At 43.1% G+C, this 20031-nt stretch overlaps 1 protein-coding gene across 3 annotated transcripts in view; it reads right to left on the bottom strand.

The window, feature by feature from the left end:
* The window catches only part of CWC15 (CWC15 spliceosome associated protein homolog), a 163598-nt gene that overhangs the window by 52829 nt on the left and 90738 nt on the right, over positions 1 to 20031 (bottom strand). For all 3 annotated transcript variants that reach the window (XM_069202413.1, XM_069202412.1, XM_069202414.1), the window contains one exon: positions 220 to 327. In XM_069202413.1, coding sequence (XP_069058514.1) covers positions 220 to 327 — 108 coding nt within the window. The remainder of the gene's footprint in view (positions 1 to 219; positions 328 to 20031) is intronic.

Below are 20031 nucleotides of genomic sequence, written 5' to 3'. Positions count from 1 at the left end.
CTGTTTAGTGATTCCATACAAAAAAATAATCACAAACCTTTGTTTGCCCTTTGCCTGAGGAGACTAAAAAGTTATTTACCAACTGAAACCGTCTAGTCATCTAAAGCGAACGTCTGAGCGCAGAGTGAAGGAGAGGCTGAGAGGGCATGTTGCTTTGTTAAACAGCTGTGGAAACTAGCGCTTTACCACACACGGATGCAAAATAATAGCAGCGCCTACCTTGCGGGCCTGCTCTTCTGCGCGCTCTTTCTTTATTTTGTCAAGTTCGGCCTGAAGAGCTGCATTTTCATCATCGCTGTCATCATCGGAATCATCATCGTCATCTTCCTAAACTCAGAGAAACAAAAAAATACATTTCATGTTGCCTGAAATTACCTGTAGTCACAAACACGGGCAAGGACACATTTTATGTCAACAGATAAATAACTCAAAATAAACTGCCGAAAAACAATTTACTGATCATTCAATGCAAAATAATTTTCAAAAAAATTAAACACAACTAAATGTCTTGCATCAAATCGGGGCAAAGGGGTGAAACTGCGTTGACCTCATAAAAGGCCTCAGAATAAACCACAATTAAAAAAAATATAAAATAAGAATACATTAGCCACGCCCTCCACCTCACACACGCCCAATCAAACACAACATTAAAAGAGCCACCCAGAAGAGAGAGGAAAAAAAAAAAACAGTTCTCTTTACCCTGGTCTGCATCACTAACAATCACGTACAATAAGCATTCGAGAATGTTGCTTTGCTTGGTGATGTCTGCTTGGGTTGTGAGATGTATTTGACATTCACCGGGTGGCCCCTTTGACCCAGCGTTATTGCACTAAAATCATTATGGACGCAAAGGACACAACCTATAAGTAAAACCAAACAAAAAAACACAAGCATTTGAAATGCAGTGGGTCTCGCGTTTGCTCGAGTTAGAGCTATTAAAGTTGTAAATTCCTAACTGGACTTTTCTTGCCACATTAATTGAAAATGTCAAGTAAAACGGTTGGCATAAGCAAGCCGATTCAAAGAGCCACAGCTGCCATGAGCATGAGCGCGAAGGAGAGAGACAAAAGGAAAAAGAAGTTCGCTCGTAGTCAAACCTATGGGCAAACGTGCAATTATCAGTTTAACAGAGTGGATGGCCAAGGCGGTAACAAAACGGCCCAAAGACGGGTCAAACGTAAAGCATTTACCAACGGCATCAAAGGATTTTTGAAAGGCAAGCCCACAACGAGTGAAAGTGATGGGCTTGCGGTGGGAGTGGTTAAAAGCCCACATAGATACCAACTCGTGGAAAAGCAGTGCTTGCGCGCTGCTATGCTCGACTTAACAAACATAAAAAAACACCTGCATGTTACAAGCCAGTCAGAGTGTCTGCCATCCACATAAGGTAGCAAAGCCGTGGAGAAGTCAGAAACCAGTAAAACATAAGGGCAAGGGGGAGCTGGGGTGTGAGGGGTACTCAGTAAAAAGGGATGAAGAGGGGGGAGCTGTACGAGACAAATACATGTACAGCAAGAAGGTGTAAAAGTGAAAGGGTGCAAAATGGACACATTATAATATCCAGTAAAGCAACAAACTCCAGTTTCTTAGCAAGCACCTGCCCAGAGCAACGGGCCGGATCCTTTTAAGCAGAAAAATCCCTGAAGGCTCAAAGAGCTTCAGCTATTCCATGCATGGAACGGATGTACAAGAACATTCCTCGCGACACAATGCCACTCTGTGAGACTAGCCAACAAAGCTAATGTTGGCTGGTGTTTGAGTGCTGGAATAACGCACTATTTCTATTTATATATTTATCGCTCATACTTTACATGCTGGCGATGAAGACTGAAACACCTACAAGAACCTATGCGAGAACTGGGCCATTTTTATTTTTCTGTCCGAATTCCTAGAATGCTATTTTTATGAAATACGTCACAGCATTTTCCTTTGCTAATGGCATTGGCGGAGCACCTGACGAGCTGTTCTGGAAGGTTTTTTACTTTGCAAGAAGGGTTTCATTGTAACTTTCACCTGCGTCTTTCAAATCAGTGTTCTGCCACATTTTAGTTCCTACCTGCATAAGAGAGCATTCCAGTAAGCGCTGATGTAAGGCTTCCCTCATCAAACATCGAGTCCCACTCCTGCATTCATCCTGTATCTATTGTATCTACATGGAGGCTGAGTGATTGACTCTTTTACGTGACGCTGCTTAAGTCACGTTCCGCCATCTTTGTTTGGGGATTTTTTTTGCTGCATTCAGGAAACGCTGGAGAGCACTTTCAGTCTAAGTGGACGCCAATATTACGCTGAGTTCACTGGACTAAACTTTATCTCAAGGTCAGTCTTGGTGGAACATTTTATTTTTCTCTACGTACCTGACATTAATTGGATATGTGGAATACAGTACACTAGGATTCTCATCGCATTCGAACGTGGAATTAAATTCTTTTCAGTTGTGAGAAGTACGAACAGTGAACTAGTCCCTTGAGGAGAAGCTGGGACACTGAACTAGACCACAGTTTAGTTCTCCCTGGTTCCTTTCTGACTGCTAGATGTCTTCACAAACATACTTTTAAGCTCCTCCTAATCCATTTTGGCCTGCTGGCTGTGAGCCATGTATGAAATGGGCAGAATAGAAATCTTATTTCCTGAACTATTTGGAGACAATTGATAAAGATACTAACATGTCAGGTAACCAAAAGAACAGGATTTTTTTTTTTTTCCATTCAGTAGGCCCCGAAGGGTAAAAAGATGACAAAATCACACTGATGACTCTAAACAGGTAGAGTTTTATTCCAATACATCTAACCAGAAGGGTGCCTTACTGCACCTACTGCTCCCCACATTCCGGTCTAGAACCCAACATCAACATTCCAAATTACACTGGATGCAACACTCCCTTCTCCCCAACCAAACACAAAATAATCACAAATTATAGAATGATGTAAGACGCCCAACAACTAAACATAGCATTCTGGAGTATAAGAAAATATACTATGTACCACGAAAATCTGATCATAAAACAAAACAAATATAAAACCAGATTAACTATAACAAATATCGGTAAGAAAATGTGATGCATTATAACAGAAAAACAATTAAATCATCCTAGAGTAACACTTTCAAGGAAAAATGAAATCCATAAATCTTCCTGGAACCTTAAGCTCCATACAATTACAAATTACCATCTCCTTGAATCGAACCCTTCCCACTAAAATCAGGAATCTCCTCCACACATTTAAGCTAATCAGGTATGTTCACTTTAATGTGATTCCAAACATTCCTATCACTGGGTACAAAGGTATATTTATTCATCCTCTTATCTAGACGGGAAGGCGAAAATTTAGATTCACACTTGTTTATTTTGTGTCCCTTCATATCCTGAACCCAATCGCCAACACCATACCTATCAGTCACATTATCCAGAATAACCTCTTCTTCTGACTTTTTTGACAATAATGCATGCGACTTGTGACCTCTCCTCACTTAAAACGGTGACTCACCATTCACACTGTGGGGCATGATATGATAAGACCATACTAACTGTCTCACTGCTTTTCTCCATTCCATTCTATTAGGCAAAGCCAGTTGCAGCCTCCCCTTGAGGGTTCTATTCCAGCTCTCAACCAAACCTTTGCTTTGAGGGTAAAACACAGACGACTGAATATGCTAAATACTGTACTTCAGGAAAAATCCCCTCATATCGTTGGAAAAATTGTTAACCATTGTCAGAAATAATGACTTCAGACTTGTTTGTTCTCTGTCAAACAACTCACACAAAAAAGAAACTACTGTTCCAGGTGCGACTTGCTCCATGAACCTAACCTCAGGCAATTAAGAAGAATAATCCACAACAGCCATGGCATACTTGGGACACTTACCGAAAGCAAACAATGGGCCTGTCATATCAATAGCAGTTTTCTTCCACAGACCATCTGACTTATCCGAAACCACAGGGGGATATTTCACAGTTTTCAGTGACTTCTCAGACATTCACAAATATAATGCTGCACATCCACTGTATAGGTCTCCAGCCTCACCAAATCTGCTATAACTACCGATGGCTCACCAGACAGACATGATTGTGGACGAAACTTAGAGGTTACACAAGAACTCCAGAAGGCAAAAAGAAAAGGCCAAAAGTAAAAAAAAAAAAAAAAAAAAAAACATTATGTGGTTGCATAGTGGTCTGCAATATGGAAGTAGTGTACACCAATCACTGTATGTCAAGTACAAATACAAGTCCTATCCTCACCACTGATCACAAATGTTCGAAATGGAGTATCTAGTTGGCAGTGGTTTGCACCCTGTCCAAGTAGGGACCCTCACTATAATCAGGGTAAGGGGGCCACATAGCTAAGATAACCCCTGCCCATCCCCTTGGTAGCCTGGGACAAGCAGTCAGGCTTATCTCAGAGGCAATTTGTTTAAAAACAAAAACAAAAAAAAAAACATTTAAAAAAAAAAACACACAAAAACACACACTCTCTGAAAGCACCACGAAAGTACTTCACACCACTTTAGAAAAATAGCCGATATTTAGCTGAGTAAAAAGACCAAAATGACAAAAAACCAACATACACAAGCAAAGATTCAAATGTTCAAAGATTAAATCTTTGTATACCGCTTAGAAACACAATAGCTCCAACTGGGGCTATCACAACGTCTTGATGGAGTCGTTCCCAAAAGTCTGACGCCACTCGCGACCCCTCACTGTGCCCGCATGGACCCCAGATATAGTACCTTGGAAAATGACTAAACAAAGGTGTTGCATAGAGTCCGGGATCCGTTGCTGGAGCCGGTGAGGTGTTGGTTCCTTACTGCTATCGGGGAGGTGAGGTGTTGGTTCCTTACTGCTATCGGGGAGGTGAGCCATCAGTTTCTTATGGTTGCAAGGGAGGTTATGTGGCGTCGGTGGCGAGGTGTCAGTTCCTTACGACCTGCCAGGGGGCGATAAATCTAGAAGGTCAAGATGCGAGGTGTTGGTCGACGTTGCGGTGTCGCAATCATGCTACTGGGCCACAGGTGATGCGTGGAGTCGGGTGCCATGGATGGGCGCTCTGGACTCGCACTGTGGCAGGACTTCGGACGCACTACCACAGCGTTGGGCCTGCTGCATCACTCACTGCACTCAACAGGGACCACAGCTCCGGTGAGCGCAGCAGCACTCACTCCCAAGGGCCCAGGAACTGGACTTGGCACCACTTGGAAAGTCAGGACTCATCAAGAAACCCAGGTGCTGGCAGATGAAGTCCTTGATGTCCCTGAAACTTCTTAACAGAAGGCAAGCTCAGTCCAAGCCCTTGGAGAACCTTTGGAAGCAGGATGTAGAAAGCAAAGTCTAGTCCTTTCACTCCCAGGATGAAGCTGCAAGCAGCAGGCCAGCATAGCAGAGTAACAGGCACAGCAGCAGTTCCTCATACAACATCCAGCTCTTCTTCCTGGCAGAATGTCCTCATACCAGAAGGATTCTAACTTTGAGGGGTCAAAGGTCCAGTACTTATACCTATTTCTGTATTTGAAGTAGGCTAACTTCAAAGAGAAGTCTTTATAGCGCACAAGACCCTGCCTTTCCCTACCCTGGCACCAGACACACTCCAGGGGATTGGAGACTGCTTTGCGTCAGGACACGCACAGCCCTATTCAGGTGCAAGTGTCAGCTCCTGCAACCACTGTAGCTCAGGAAGACCAATCGTGATATGCAGGACACACCTCAGCTCCCTTTGTGTGACTGTCTAGAGTGAATTCACCAACAGTCCAACCGTCATCTTGACCAGAAGTGTATTCCACTGACATGCAGAGGCACAGAATGGATAAGCAAGAAAATGCCCATTTTCTAAAAGTGGCATTTTCAAACTTACAATTCAAAAACCAACTTTACCAAAAGATGTATTTTTAAATTGTGAGTTCAGAAACCCCAAACTTCATATCTCTATCTGCTCCCCGTGGGAAATTACACCTAAAGTACAAGTTACTTACCTTCTGTAACAAAATATCTGGTAGACATATTCTAGTTGCAGATTCCTTACGTTAGAATTTCCCCAGGCGTCTGACTGGATCCGGAGATTTTTCTTCGAGCAATACCCTTGCGTGTCGGTCGACTCCGCGGTGTCGTTGGCGTCTAGTTGCCGTGATGACATCGGGAGTGGTACATAGATGCCGCCTTTGCGCAGTGACATCAGTTTCTTTTAACGACTTTCCACCCAATAGCGCAGAGCCGCTAAGAACACGGAGACTGGTGCGCCAGCGCTAAGGACTTGAAGGGGGAATCTCTGTCCCTAGAAATCAGTTTGCAAGCGGGGAGGATGGGTGGGCGGTAAGAAATCTGCAACTAGAATATGTCTCTACCAGATATTTTGTTACCGAAGGTAAGTAACTTGTACATCTGATAGAGGCTTCCAGTTGCAGATTCCTTACCTTAGAATAGATACCCAAGCAATGCCATCCTCGGAGGTGGGCTGCGAACAAAGATCATACTAGGAAGTCTTGCAGGACCGAACAACCAAAGTAGCCGTCCTGAGGACCTGACTGTCTAGGCAGTAGTGTTTAGCAAATGTGTGCCGGGACGACCACGTAACTGCCTGGCAGACATCCAGGACAGGAACTCTGCGTGCTAACAAGCAGCAGTTGCTCTCGTGGAATGAGCACGCAAGCCCTCAGGGGGTTGCTTATTGGCCAAAGCATAGCACATTTTGATGCAAAGAAGTACCCATCGAGAGATGGTACGTTTTTGCACCGCCTTCCCTTTTATCGCACCCACATACCCGACAAAGAGTTGATCGCCCACCCGGAAATCTGTAGTATGATTAAGATAGAACGCCAAAGCTCTTTTTGGGTCCAGATGGTGGAGTCTCTCCTCCTCATGAGAAGGATGTGGGTGTGCGTCGAAAGTAGGCAGGGTGATGGACTGGCCTACATGAAAAGGCTTAACCACCTTTGGAAAGAAGGAAGCTTTAGTGCGCAACACCACTTTGTCAGGGTGCAAAGACAAGTATGGAGGTTTAGAAGAAAGGGCTTGAAGCACACTCACCCTGCGAGCAGAGGTGATGGCAACAAGAAAGACAGTTTTGAAGGTGAGGAGCTGAAGGGGACAATTGTGCATTGGCTCAAAGGGAGTAAACATTAAATAAGTAAGGACAAGATTGAGGTCCCACTCAGGCATGATAAATGGAGTGGGAGGAAATAAATGGGTAAGGCCTTTTAGGAATCTACTCACAATAGGAGATTTAAAAAGTGAGGGCTGATCAGGTAACCTAAGGAAGGCCGAAATGGCAGATAAATACCCTTTAAGGGTCCCCAAAGCAGAGCCCTACTGGGCCAAAGAAAGAATGAACAAAAGAACCTCTGATAGAGGGGCAGAAAGGGGATCAACAGATTTGTTGGTGCACTATTCCAACAACAGGCGTATACAGTTTTGGTGGAGGGACGTCTGGCTGCCAAGATAACAACAGCAGACTTCGGGTGGAAGATCAAAAGTCGTCAACTGTCGCCACTCAATCTCCACGCATGAAGGCTGAGGTTGGACAGGTTCGGGTGAAGAACCGTCCCCTGTTGCTGCAACAGAAGATCCACCCGAAGAGGCAGTCTGAGTGGAGGATCGATGGACATGCTCAATAGCTCTGGATACCAGACTCTCCATGCCCAGTCCGGAGCCACCAAGATGACTTGGGCCTGGTGGTTACTGATCTTCTTGAGAACTCTGGGCAGAAGTGGTATAGGCGGAAAGGAGGCCGGAGTTCGTCTCGAGACGAAAAGCGTCTCCTAGCGAGTGCCGCCTCAGAAACTCCAACGCGCAAAATAGCTGACATTGTGCATTCTCTGCGGAGGCGAACAGATCTAACCACGGCTCTCCCCACTGCAGAAAGAGACCATGCGCCACCTCCGGATGGAGACGCCATTCGTGATCGGCTGTGCATCGACGGCTGAGTTTGTCCGCTCTGGTGTTGAGAACCCGCCAGATGTTGAACCACCAGGGTAATGCCCTGATGTTCCAGCCATGTCCAGAGGCATAGTGCCTCCTGACAAAAGGTCCAGGACCCTACTCCACCCTGTTTGTTGCAGTACTACATGGCAGTAGTATTGTCCGTGAACACCTGCACTACTTTCCCTTTGAAGCTCGAAAAATCATAAAAACGTTACCAGACCTGCAGGTCGAGTAACTTAAATAATCTACTCGGTCTAACTGTAAATGTGCTTGACCCGTAAACAGGTCTCAAATTGTGTATTCCTAGGCAAATAGTTTACAGAGTTTCCTTTTTCTTAATTCCCACATATGATTGCACCTTCAAATATGTGAGCTCAGCATTTCTGCACTACAAAAAAACTCTTTTGTTTGATTACGTAGACTAAAGTTTGCTGCGTGCATCACAAAAATCTATCCCACATACCCATGAGGTCCAGCCCACATCACCTGGGACGACTTTTAGTTTACTAACAACATTGCCATCGGGGCAGGAGTGTTTCTCAGTTTGTTTAAACACTCGATTTTAATCAATACATTACTAAACCATGATGTGGTAACATATTGTCATCTACACAAAGTAACTTTCCAAGAAATGCCCAAAAACCTCTCCACTGACCTGCAGCTTTACTGATAAAACTATATAGTGTAACAGTCTGTGAAAGTTGGGTTTCAGAAAACATATCCTTTCACATCATCATGTAAAGTGTTCTGATTTGTTTTCATCCTATTAATATTTTTCCCATCACACAAATATAAACAAGCATTTTCAATGCAACGGGTCTCGCATTTGTTCGAGTTAGAGCTATTAGCGTTGTAAAGCAAAAAAAAAAAAAAAAAAAAAAATGCAGCACGATCATGCTATGTAAAATGCAGCACGATCGTTCTGCGTGTAAAATAAACAGATAAAGTAGTCCGGACTCCAGGCTGAAAACATCGAGCTCGTATGTTTTTGGTACTTTACCGGTGCTGTGTCAGTGGGCTAAACCCCGGAAAAGGCATGACGTATGCATGCCTTTCACAAATGAAAGCAAGCGGACTTTAAAAGGCAAGCCCACGAACCAATGTAAGTGACTGACGTGGCATGGGAGTGGTTTAAAGCCCAAAGAGAGATTACAGAATGGACGGAGCACTTTGTGCTCGCTCATAAAAAGGGCATTCACAACTACTGAAATATATTTTGAAATGTTTGCACAGTTGAATTCAATATTTAAATGTTGTGTGTTAGGAAAAACCCGACACCCTATATCCTTTTTTTTTCTTTTTCTTTTTACATTCTAAGCAGTAGGTCATACAGTTCACCTTACAAAGTCCTGGAACTTTGCAGTGAGAAGGAAAATTAATTGTAGGAAAAACTGACTTTTGACCTCTGTCTGTGAACACAGAGCGAATGTGACGTGAGAACAAGATTTAAAGGTGTCTTTTATTGCCCCTCCACTTTTCAACTGAACAGAACACCTGTTTAGTGTCAATTCGCCAGAAGGGACGGAGTAAGTATTAAAAATAGCTCGACCTGATCATTTAAGACTCACCAACGCTAGTGGTCGAGTGTATTTTCTGAGCCCTGAATTTGCAACACTTCTTAATGATAAGCCCTGAAGAAGGGGCATGTATCGCTGCAAAATATGTGTTGGCTGAAAATGTATACTTTTGACACTAGTACTACTGATGAGTTCTGGGGATGGGACTCAAGTCACTGAAGATTTTGGATTTGAAATTGATTGTAACTGTGGACTATAATGTACTTAAGCCATGCCATGAAGGCACATAGATTGGGAACAAGATGTTAATAACCTTTGATATTCTTTGATACTAAACCTTCTTTAAAATAAAACACTATGGAATACAATTCGTGGAATAACATTTCTATTTACAATTGTGTTTTTTATAAATAGCTCATTATATTGAATATCCAGTATCGACCTAGTTAGGCACCGGTCTAGTAGGTAGGAGCTTAGCACAGCGCCATTGTTATCCATGGCGAGAACATGTTGACCCTTTAGACCACATTTGTAGCACATCACAATACTTCTATCCCCAACTCCAGTAGGTGCACACATAGCATCCTCTTGTTTAAACTGCTCATTCTTTTTATCACTTCTGTTCTTTTCATCACTTCAATGTTTTCTCTTGATCCCAACTCGATCAAACCCTCATTAGTGGTCTTCATAATATCAACCGCCATTTGCAAAGTTGAATCTTATGTGCTCAATAACCCTTCCTGCACTTTCTTATCATTAACCTTAAACACCAATAGGTCTCTAAGCATTTCGTACATACATTTTCTTTTTTATTGCATGTGGCCACCAGTGACCTTAAACCTGTAACATAAGTTTCCACAGATTCACCCAGAAATTGGCTCCTTTTAGGAATCATTCCACAACCTCATTCTTCTTTTTCCAAGATTCAGCTTCAGTTGAAGCATTGCTTTGTCATATTCATCCACTTCGATTTCCTCTTCCTCATCATCCACAAGAAGTGGAATCGTTTTTATTTTTATATCCATCTTCCTTTAGCACCAAGACAGTGTTTTAGCATGGTCAACTTTCTGGATGCTGTAAATATATATATATATGTGCTGGCTCCTTCCTGAACACAGAGTTACTAGCCAACAGAAATGACACATGTAACAATGCTATCAGGAGAGCATAGAAAGCATACGTTCAAGTGATGCGGCTCGAGCTCACGATAAACACAGCTAGGAGTGGCTCACGGGTACTGAAAAGGGCACAATCGCCACCAATAATTTACCAGTATCAAGTCTTTCAACTGAGTAAACCCCCCACTTATCCCACAACCGTCAAGAACTTCAACAAAGCTGCCACCTGCAGCCAAAAATGTCAGCTAGTTTTCACACGATTAGTGTTGCTTCTTGAAGGGTCTTCCAGTGGCTCTCCCTAAAGTCATGGTGAGTTACACAGCTCGTCACCAATGACGAGAAGCCAGAACCAGTCTGATGGCTCAGAATTAAGTAATGATTTTATTCCAATACATCTAACCAGGACAGCGTCTCAGTGGAACTGACACTCCCCACATTCCAGAACCGAACCTCAACATTCCACATTGCACTGGATGCAACAGAGGGATAAAAGTTTATGAGAACCTCAAAGGAAGCAGGAGGAAACAATATTAATGTGTTTGGCCAAGCCATTAGCAATTTAATTTAGTAATTTTGCACCCAATGTATACATTTGCATTATTAGGTGAAATCTTTTTTTTATGGAAACAAGAACAGAATGAAACGATTGGCAAATATGTTGCTGCTCTCAAAAAGTTATCGCTAGACTGTGGGTTTGGCAACTTACAAGAAGATCTCATTAGGGATGAAGTTGGCAAGCAGTCTAGGGATCAAACTATCAAGAAGGATTATGAGTTAGTGGGAATTCAGAGCTCAAAGAAATCCTTGCCATTGTGAGGAAGCTGAAATGTCTAGAAGTGAGAAAGCGATAAAATGCTCTGTAAAGGAAAGTCATGATGACATTTTAGGAAGAATTAAAGGGAAGGATAGTAGAGATCAGAAACCCATTTAAATTAAAAAGGGTGTAGCTAAATATAAAGAACAAAATAGACAAAGGGAAAATCTAATATTCTGTGGTTGAGGTAGCAAATCTCAACTAGCGTATAACAAGAAATGTTCAACATTTAAGTAGAAATGTTCCTTTTGTGGTTTGATGGGATATTATGCCAGGGTATGTAGAAAGAAGAATAAACCTAAAGTGAAATGCATGGATGATGGCAGTTCCAATAAGAATAAGAATGAGGAGGATAATCAAATGAGTAATATTACAGAAAGAAAAGAGTCCTTTGTTTTAAATGTGACTGACCAGAATACTAAAAGACAGAAATCATTATGTGCTGTGAGTATAAGTGGAGTCAATGTTAGCATGTATGCGGATTCGGGTACTCCTTATATGATTATTAATGATGAAGTATGGCATAACCTGCTTGTGAAGAAACTGGGTGCAATGTTGAATGAGCCGGATATTAGTCAAGAAAGTTTCACAGGTCAGAGAACAGAGCTGTTACGGTACAGGACCCTGGTTTTCAGATTTAAGAACAGAAAGACTATAAGCAAGTTATATGTAGCTAAGAAAAGTCCTTTGGTGCTTGGTTTTCACGACCAAGGAAAACCCCCATATATGATTTTGAATCATAATGGTCCTGAGCCTGTTATGATTGTGGATGGTGTGTGTACATCTAACTGCATGCTCAAGAAGCTTCGAAATGTTTTCAGTGGTGAGAATGGCAATCTACTTGATTTTCATCATAAAATTGTTTTGAATGATGGGGCAATTTCTAAAGTTCACAAGGTAAGGAGCATTCCCATTCTCTTGAGGTAGTAAGTTGAGAAAGAACTGAAGAAACGGGTTACTGTTGATGTAACAGAAACTGCTGAATCTGCAGTGTGGATTTCTCCTGTGGTGGTGGCAAGGTGTTGTAATGGCAAAATAAGGCTCTGCATGGACTTACACCACTTGAATAACAATATTGTTGTTGACAACTTTCCTCTTCTGAAATGTTTTAAAATATTAACTTTAGTGAAGGGTACCAAATGGTTTTTAACATTAGAGTTGTGCGGTGCGTACCATCAATTATCACTGCACGAAAACTGTAAACGATACATAGCTTTTATCACTGCTGTAGGATGTTATCAATATAAAAGGATGGTGTTTGGATGGCATCCACAGATGCCGATTTTCAGCGGTTAACGTACCAATTGTTTGGTAAAATGAAAAATGTTAGCTGTTTTCAGGATGATATCCTAATGTTTGGGAAGGACAAAGAAGAACATTATGATATTTTACAGAAAATAATGAACATCTTGGAGAACAAGGGACTGACAGTCTAATATTCACAATGTAAATTTACCATGAAACCCATCACTTATTTGGGACATGTATTATGTGAAGAGGGGATTAAACCCAAAAAGTCCATAGTGGAAGCAATACTTAAAGCACCAGCATCCTTGAATGAAGATGAGATAAGATTCTTTTTAAAGTTATCCGAATATTATGCCAAGTATGTCAAACATTTTGCGCATAAAATCTTTAGAACCAGGCAATTATTAAAGAGCACATCAAAATCAACTTGCACCATCTTCCTCCAGGCAAATTTAGAAGACATAAACAATGCTATTTCTAGAGCTCCAACTTTAAACAGTTTTGATCTGGAGTTAAGCATCGTCACTACAGATGCCAGTAGGGTATAGTGATGAGAAGCAGTCACGATAGCTTTCGCATCACGTGCTTTGACCTCAGCAGAAGAAAAATACTGTGTGATCAAAAAGGAGACCCTGGCTAGTGTATGGACTTTTGAACATTTCAGGTTATTTGTCTGGTCTAAAGAATGGGCACGTCGTACAAACCACAAACCTTTGCTGAAATTGTTGAACACTGAAGGTATGATTAAGGCTTCCAGAAGAATTGCCAGAATGTCCATGAGGTTACAAGACTTTATTTTCAAAGCGGAAGATGTTCCGGGAAAGGAAACTATCTGCTATGTGTTAAATGGTTGGCCAAGCAAGTGTGCTTTAAAACGTGCTTTGAAACATATGGGAATTGAGGAATGAATCAATAGTGAATGGATTGTGGCTTAAAAGGGGGGATAAAGTGGTATCCCCTAATACTTTGAAAGTGATCATCATCAATCTGAGCCATAAAGGCCATTATGGTATTGTTAAAATGAAACGGGATGCAAAGAAAAGGCTTTGGTGTCTTGGGATTTATGTGAATATAGAGTGGTTGGTAAGGAACTCTATAGTTTGTGCTAATCCTGGTAAATCTTGGTCTACTTTTAAATCGAGTATGCGTGAGCCTAACATCCCAAAGAAGTCGTGAGATACTGTGGTAAGTGATATTATGATCCCAACAGAAGCTCAATCTAAGCATACTATTCCACTAATAAATGTCTTCTCAAGACAGCCGGTAATCAAACTGGTAATTTAAGTTGATACTGATGCAGAATTAAACTTTACAGATGGACTGTTTGCTGATGAGGGTTTACCGGCACAAAAAATACAGGACAATGGGGTACAGTTTACTTGTAGTAAAGATACAAGTTACTTTTCAAGAGTAGGCATTTAACACCGTACCATGTCCCTCTAGGTTTCCAGCAGGAATGGAACAATAGAGCGATATAATAGAGAGCTTAAGGATGATAATCAGCTTGCTAATAGCATTAATGAGAATTGGAAGCTGTGAGTGAAGAAAACTGTCTGGACTTTCAGAACTTCAGTTATTAGTGTGGTGGGGGCTGGCCCTTTTGAAGTCATGTGTGGAAGAGGTGCTAGGACCAAGTGTAATTATGATTGGTTGGAAGTAAATAAAATGAACAGTGTGTCTGCTTATGATGTAAGGAAAATGATTAATCAATGCCCACATCAAATCAAAAAAACAATATGATCTTCGGAGAGGCTCTCTAGTGCTGATGCAGAAGCATAAATGTGGGGCAAAGTAAAGAAACCATGGAAAGTACGAAAAGGATAAAGTCAGTATTCCACTACTATGAGAATTGTCAAGGTCCTTTGGAATGCTGTCCAGTTAAATGATTGGAAAGTGTGGAATTTAAAAAAATAATAAAAAATATATAGAACAATACAAGAGAGTATGTAAAGCGCACTTCTGCTTCCGAAAGAGCGTCCCCGCGCTAGAAGCAAAAGGTTGGAGCAGATAAGAAGTTAGAGGGCAGAGTTAAAAATACGTTTTTTCAAGTTTTTCCTGAAAATGAATTCTGAGGAAGGTAGCCAAAGGCTAAGTGGAAGGGCATTTTAGAGCTTAGCCATAAGGTACACAAAAGATCTTCCACCCTCTATTGCTTTACGCACCTGAGAAATCTGAAGACGTTTTTGGCTGTTAGATGTCAGGGATTTAGATTGAAAGTATGCCTTGATTTTTTTTTAATAAAGGGCCTTTATGAGCAGGGGCTGTAAAGGCCAGGGTAAGAGCCTTGACTTGGACTCACTTGGCACCAGGCAGACAGTGAAGCTGTGATAAGTGGGGTATTAATGATTGATGTGCTGGAATTTTCAGAATCAGGCAAGCTGCGGCATTTCTCACAATCTGCAGGCGTCGTGCTAAATGGGCAGACATGCTCAAATAATAGACTGTTGGCGTAATCCATTTTGAAAGTCACTGAAGAGTAAACAGTTGTCTTTCGGGTGTCCTCTGGTACTAGATGTCTTATTCTCCCTAGGGATTTGAGGGTAGCAAATCAGATGGCAGATACAGCTTTAACTTGGGGTGCAAATGAAAGTTCTGAATCAAATATAATCCCCAAGTTGCTAGCAGTTGAGGCAGGGGGAGGGGGGAGGCTCCAGCTACAAAAGCCAACAACTGCATGAGTCAGGGTAGTATTGAGCTCCAAAAAAGAGGACCTCCATTTGATCAGAATTAAGCTTAAAACAATTACTGATAATCCAAGTGCCCGGTGATTTTACACAGCTTAAAGGAGTTAAGGGCCAGGAAATCCTTCTCGTGGAAAGATCGGAGAAGCTGGATGTCATCTCTGTAGGAAATCACCGAGGCCCCAGGATTCAACTAAGCTCCCTAGGGGCTCCAGGTACATATTAAAAAGAGGGGGCTCAGTGCTGAGCCTTGTGGTTTTCCACAATCCAGAGGTTTTGAGAAGGAGGAGGAACAGGAGGAAAACAAAACAGACTGTGCCCTGTCCTTCAAAAAGATCTGAAAGAAGATAAGGCCTTGGATCCACATTTTCCAGAGCCTACGCAGGATAATCTCTTGGGATACCATGTCAAAAGCCAAGGATACATCAAGGAGCTCCACCATTGCAGCAGAATTTTGATCAAGATCTTCCTTAATAAACTGACATACGAGTGTTGCATTAAGAGCTTCTCAGGACAGCATATAGATATTCTTTATTGGTTTTGCACAGTATGCCTTGAACAGATAGCCATGAAAACATCATAATGGGCAAATACATGTCAGCTGTCTTTGGAGGATATATTGCATCGCTTTAAGAAGACTAAAAGAAGAATAAAAAGTCAAGAATATTCCTAAAAATGTGGCTTATTCTTACTGAAGACGCATCACTTTTTTTTAATTAACAAAAGTGGAACTTTTCTTAGTGCTTTGGTAACGCTTCTTCACAACATGCAGTCTGCCCAGGAAGTCACCACAGACCAGCTGCTCAGGAGGTTGCAAAAATCATCATCTGGGTCGAAGAGCTGCTCCTTTGACTTCATACATCAAGAACGAATACTGTCCCATTATGTGGCTGAATTCCCTCCCACCCCTTCAGACCAAAAGACCACTAGCTGTTGGACATCACCCTAACACAAGAACAAACCCAACTATCCTTCAAGCCCTCGGGGTTCTGAAAATACAATCAGTTGAAGCCTAAGCCTAACCTGAGCAGTTCCCAATTGGAATTAGTACAAGTGACTGCAGTAGACGAGTCCATTCGTGTGGATCGCCTCGCCTAACAATCTTCCCAAAAACCAGGATTGTCATACACCTTTTCCTAAAGAAAAAGGCACCCTTGGCACTCAATAGTGGGAGTTGGCTCACTATTTACCCCACAGTCGTTAAAAGCATAGGTACCAGTAGTTTGGTCTTTAACTAGTCCCTAGTCTGTGGTTAACAGAGATCCTACCTGGAAACTAGTGAATGAGTATAGGGTTCACCAGAACTTTACTCACTATAAATTTTATTTGGATGAATCTTAGTTGTTTGAGCTGTAAGGTTTTTTTTTTTAGGGGAGAAAATGGAAAATGTACTGTTTGCTATCACTAACTTAATCTGAACAGTAATAGTGAGTAACTGGCTAATCAATTAATACAAAACTGAAAGCCTTCAAAGTATTGAGTCGGTATCCAAGCTCGCTGACAATAAAAGGTATTAATGTTCAGAGTTTCCAGTCACAGATTCAAGAAGACAGAACTCTTGGTAGAGGTATTAAATAGTCTTCACAAACAGTGAAATCATACTACTTTGACGAACTAGTGACTGTGTTATGTAATTGTAAGGAAATGCCTCCTTGGCATGGTTACCCCCTGACTTTTTGCCTTTGCTGATGCTATGTTTTGAATTGAAAGTGTGCTGAGGCCTGCTAACCAGGCCCCAGCACCAGTGTTCTTTCCCTAACCTGTACTTTTGATTCCACAATTGGCACACCCTGGCATCCAGGTAAGTCCCTTGTAACTGGTACCCCTGGTACCAAGGGCCCTGATGCCAGGGAAGGTCTCTAAGGGCTGCAGCATATCTTATGCCACCCTGGGGACCCCTCACTCAGCACAGACACACTGCTTGCCAGCTTGTGTGTGCTGGTGAGAACAAAACGAGTAAGTCGACATGGCACTCCCCTCAGGGTGCCATGCCAACCTCACACTGCCTATGCAGTGTAGATAAGTCACCCCTCTAGTAGGCCTTACAGCCCTAAGGCAGGGTGCACTATACCATAGGTGAGGGCACCAGTACATGAGTACTGTGCCCCTACAGTGTCTAAGCCAAACCTTAGACATTGTAAGTGCAGGGTAGCCATAAGAGTATATGGTCTGGGAGTCTGTCAAACACGGACTCCACAGCACCATAATGGCTACACTGAAAACTGGGAAGTTTGGTATCAAACTTCTCAGCACAATAAATGCACACTGATGCCAGTGTACATTTTATTGTGAAATACACCCCAGAGGGCACCTTAGAGGTGCCCCCTGAAACCTTAACCGACTATCTGTGTAGGCTGACTAGTTCCAGCAGCCTGCCACAACCGAGACATGTTGCTGGCCCCATGGGGAGAGTGCCTTTGTCACTCTGAGGCCAGTAACAAAGCCTGCACTGGGTGGAGATGCTAACACCTCCCCCAGGCAGGAGCTGTCACACCTGGCGGTGAGCCTCAAAGGCTCACCCCTTTGTGCCAGCACCGCAGGACACTCCAGCTAGTGGAGTTGCCCGCCCCCTCCGGCCACGGCCCCCACTTTTGGCGGCAAGGACGGAGGAAATAATGAGAATAACAAGGAGGAGTCACTGGCCAGTCAGGACAGCCCCTAAGGTGTCCTGAGCTGAAGTGACTCTAACTTTTAGAAATCCTCCATCTTGCAGATGGAGGATTCCCCAATAGGATTAGGGATGTGACCCCCTCCCCTTGGGAGGAGGCACAAAGAGGGTGTACCCACCCTCAGGGCTAGTAGCCATTGGCTACTAACCCCCCAGATCTAAACACGCCCTTAAATTTAGTATTTAAGGGCTCCCCTGAACCTAAGAATTTAGATTCCTGAAACTACAAGAAGACGACGACTGCCGAGCTGAAAAACCCCTGCAGAGGAAGAACAGAAGACACCAACTGCTTTGGCCCCAGCCCTACCGGCCTGTCTCCTGCCTTCCAAAGAACCCTGCTCCAGCGACGCTTTCCAAGGGACCAGCGACCTCCGAATCCTCTGAGGACTGCCCGACTTCGAGAAAGACAAGAAACTCCCGAGGACAGCGGCACTGCTCCAAAAGAACTGCAACTTTGTTTCAAGGAGCAGACTTAAAGACCCCTGCAACTCCCCGCAAGAAGCGTGAGACTTGCAACACTGCACCCGGCGACCCCGACTGGTGGAGAACCAACACCTCAGGGAGGACCCTCCGGCGACTCCGAGACCGTGAGTAACCAAAGTTGTCCCCCCTCAGCCCCCACAGCGACGCCTGCAGAGGGAATCCCGAGGCTCCCCCTGACCGTGACTGCCTGAACTCCATTTCCCAACGGCTGGAAAAGACTCTGCACCCGCAGCCCCCAGCACCGAAAGGAACGGAACTCCTGTGCAGGAGTGACCCCCAGGAGGCCCTCTCCCTTGCCCAGGTGGTGGCTACCCCGAGGAGCCCCCCCCCCCCTTGCCTGCCTGCAACGCTGAAGAGATCCCTTGACCTCTCATTGATTTACATTGAAAACCCGACGCTTGTTTCTACACTGCACCCGGCCGCCCCAGTGCCGCTGAGGGTGTGCTTTTTGTGTGAACTTGTGTCCCCCCCGGTGCCCTACAAAACCCCCCTGGTCTGCCCTCCGAAGACGCGGGTACTTACCTGCTGGCAGACCGGAACCGGGGCACCCCCTTCTCTCCATTGCAGCCTATGCGTTTTGGGCACCTCTTTGACCTCTGCACCTGACCGGCCCTGAGCTGCTGGTGTGGTAACTTTGGGGTTGCTCTGAACCCCCAACGGTGGGCTACCTTGGACCCAAACCTGAGACTTGTAAGTGATTTACTTACCTGACAAAACTAACAAAAACTTACCTCCCCCAGGAACTGTGAAAATTGCACTAAGTGTCCACTTTTAAAACAGCTTATTGTGTTTTATGTAAAAAGTATACATGCTAATGTAATGATTCAAAGTTCCTAAAGTACTTACCTGCAATACCTTTCAAATGAGATATTACATGTAGAATTTGAACCTGTGGTTCTTAAAATAAACTAAGAAAAGATATTTTTCTATAACAAAACCTATTGGCTGGATTTGTCTCTGAGTGTGTGTTCCTCATTTATTGCCTGTGTGTATGTACAACAAATGCTTAACACTACTCCTTTGATAAGCCTACTGCTCGACCACACTACCACAAAATAGAGCATTAGTATTATCTCTTTTTGCCACTATCTTACCTCTAAGGGGAACCCTTGGACTCTGTGCATACTATTCCTTACTTTGAAATAGTGCATACAGAGCCAACTTCCTACATTGGTGGATCAGCGGTGGGGTACAAGACTTTGCATTTGCTGGACTACTCAGCCAATACCTGATCACACGACAAATTCCAAAAATTGTCATTAGAACTTGATTTTTTGCAATTTGAAATTTTTCTAAATTCTTAAAAGTCCTGCTAGGGCCTTGTGTTAGTCCCTGTTAGCATTTCCTTTTAGAGTTTAAAAGTTTGGTAAAAGTTTGAATTAGATTCTAGAACTAGTTTTTAGATTCTTAAAAAGTATTCCAACTTTTAGAAGCATAATGTCTAGTGCAGAGATGAATGTGGTGGAACTCGACACCACACCTTACCTCCATCTTAAGATGAGGGAGCTAAGGTCACTCTGTAAAATAAAGAAAATAGCAATGGGTCCCAGACCTTCCAAACTACAGCTCCAGGAGCTGTTGGCAGAGTTTGAAAAG

This window comes from Pleurodeles waltl, chromosome 8, assembly GCF_031143425.1.
Source record: "Pleurodeles waltl isolate 20211129_DDA chromosome 8, aPleWal1.hap1.20221129, whole genome shotgun sequence".
In the NCBI taxonomy this organism is placed as follows: domain Eukaryota; kingdom Metazoa; phylum Chordata; class Amphibia; order Caudata; family Salamandridae; genus Pleurodeles; species Pleurodeles waltl.
This window is presented reverse-complemented; position numbering and strand designations above follow the sequence as displayed.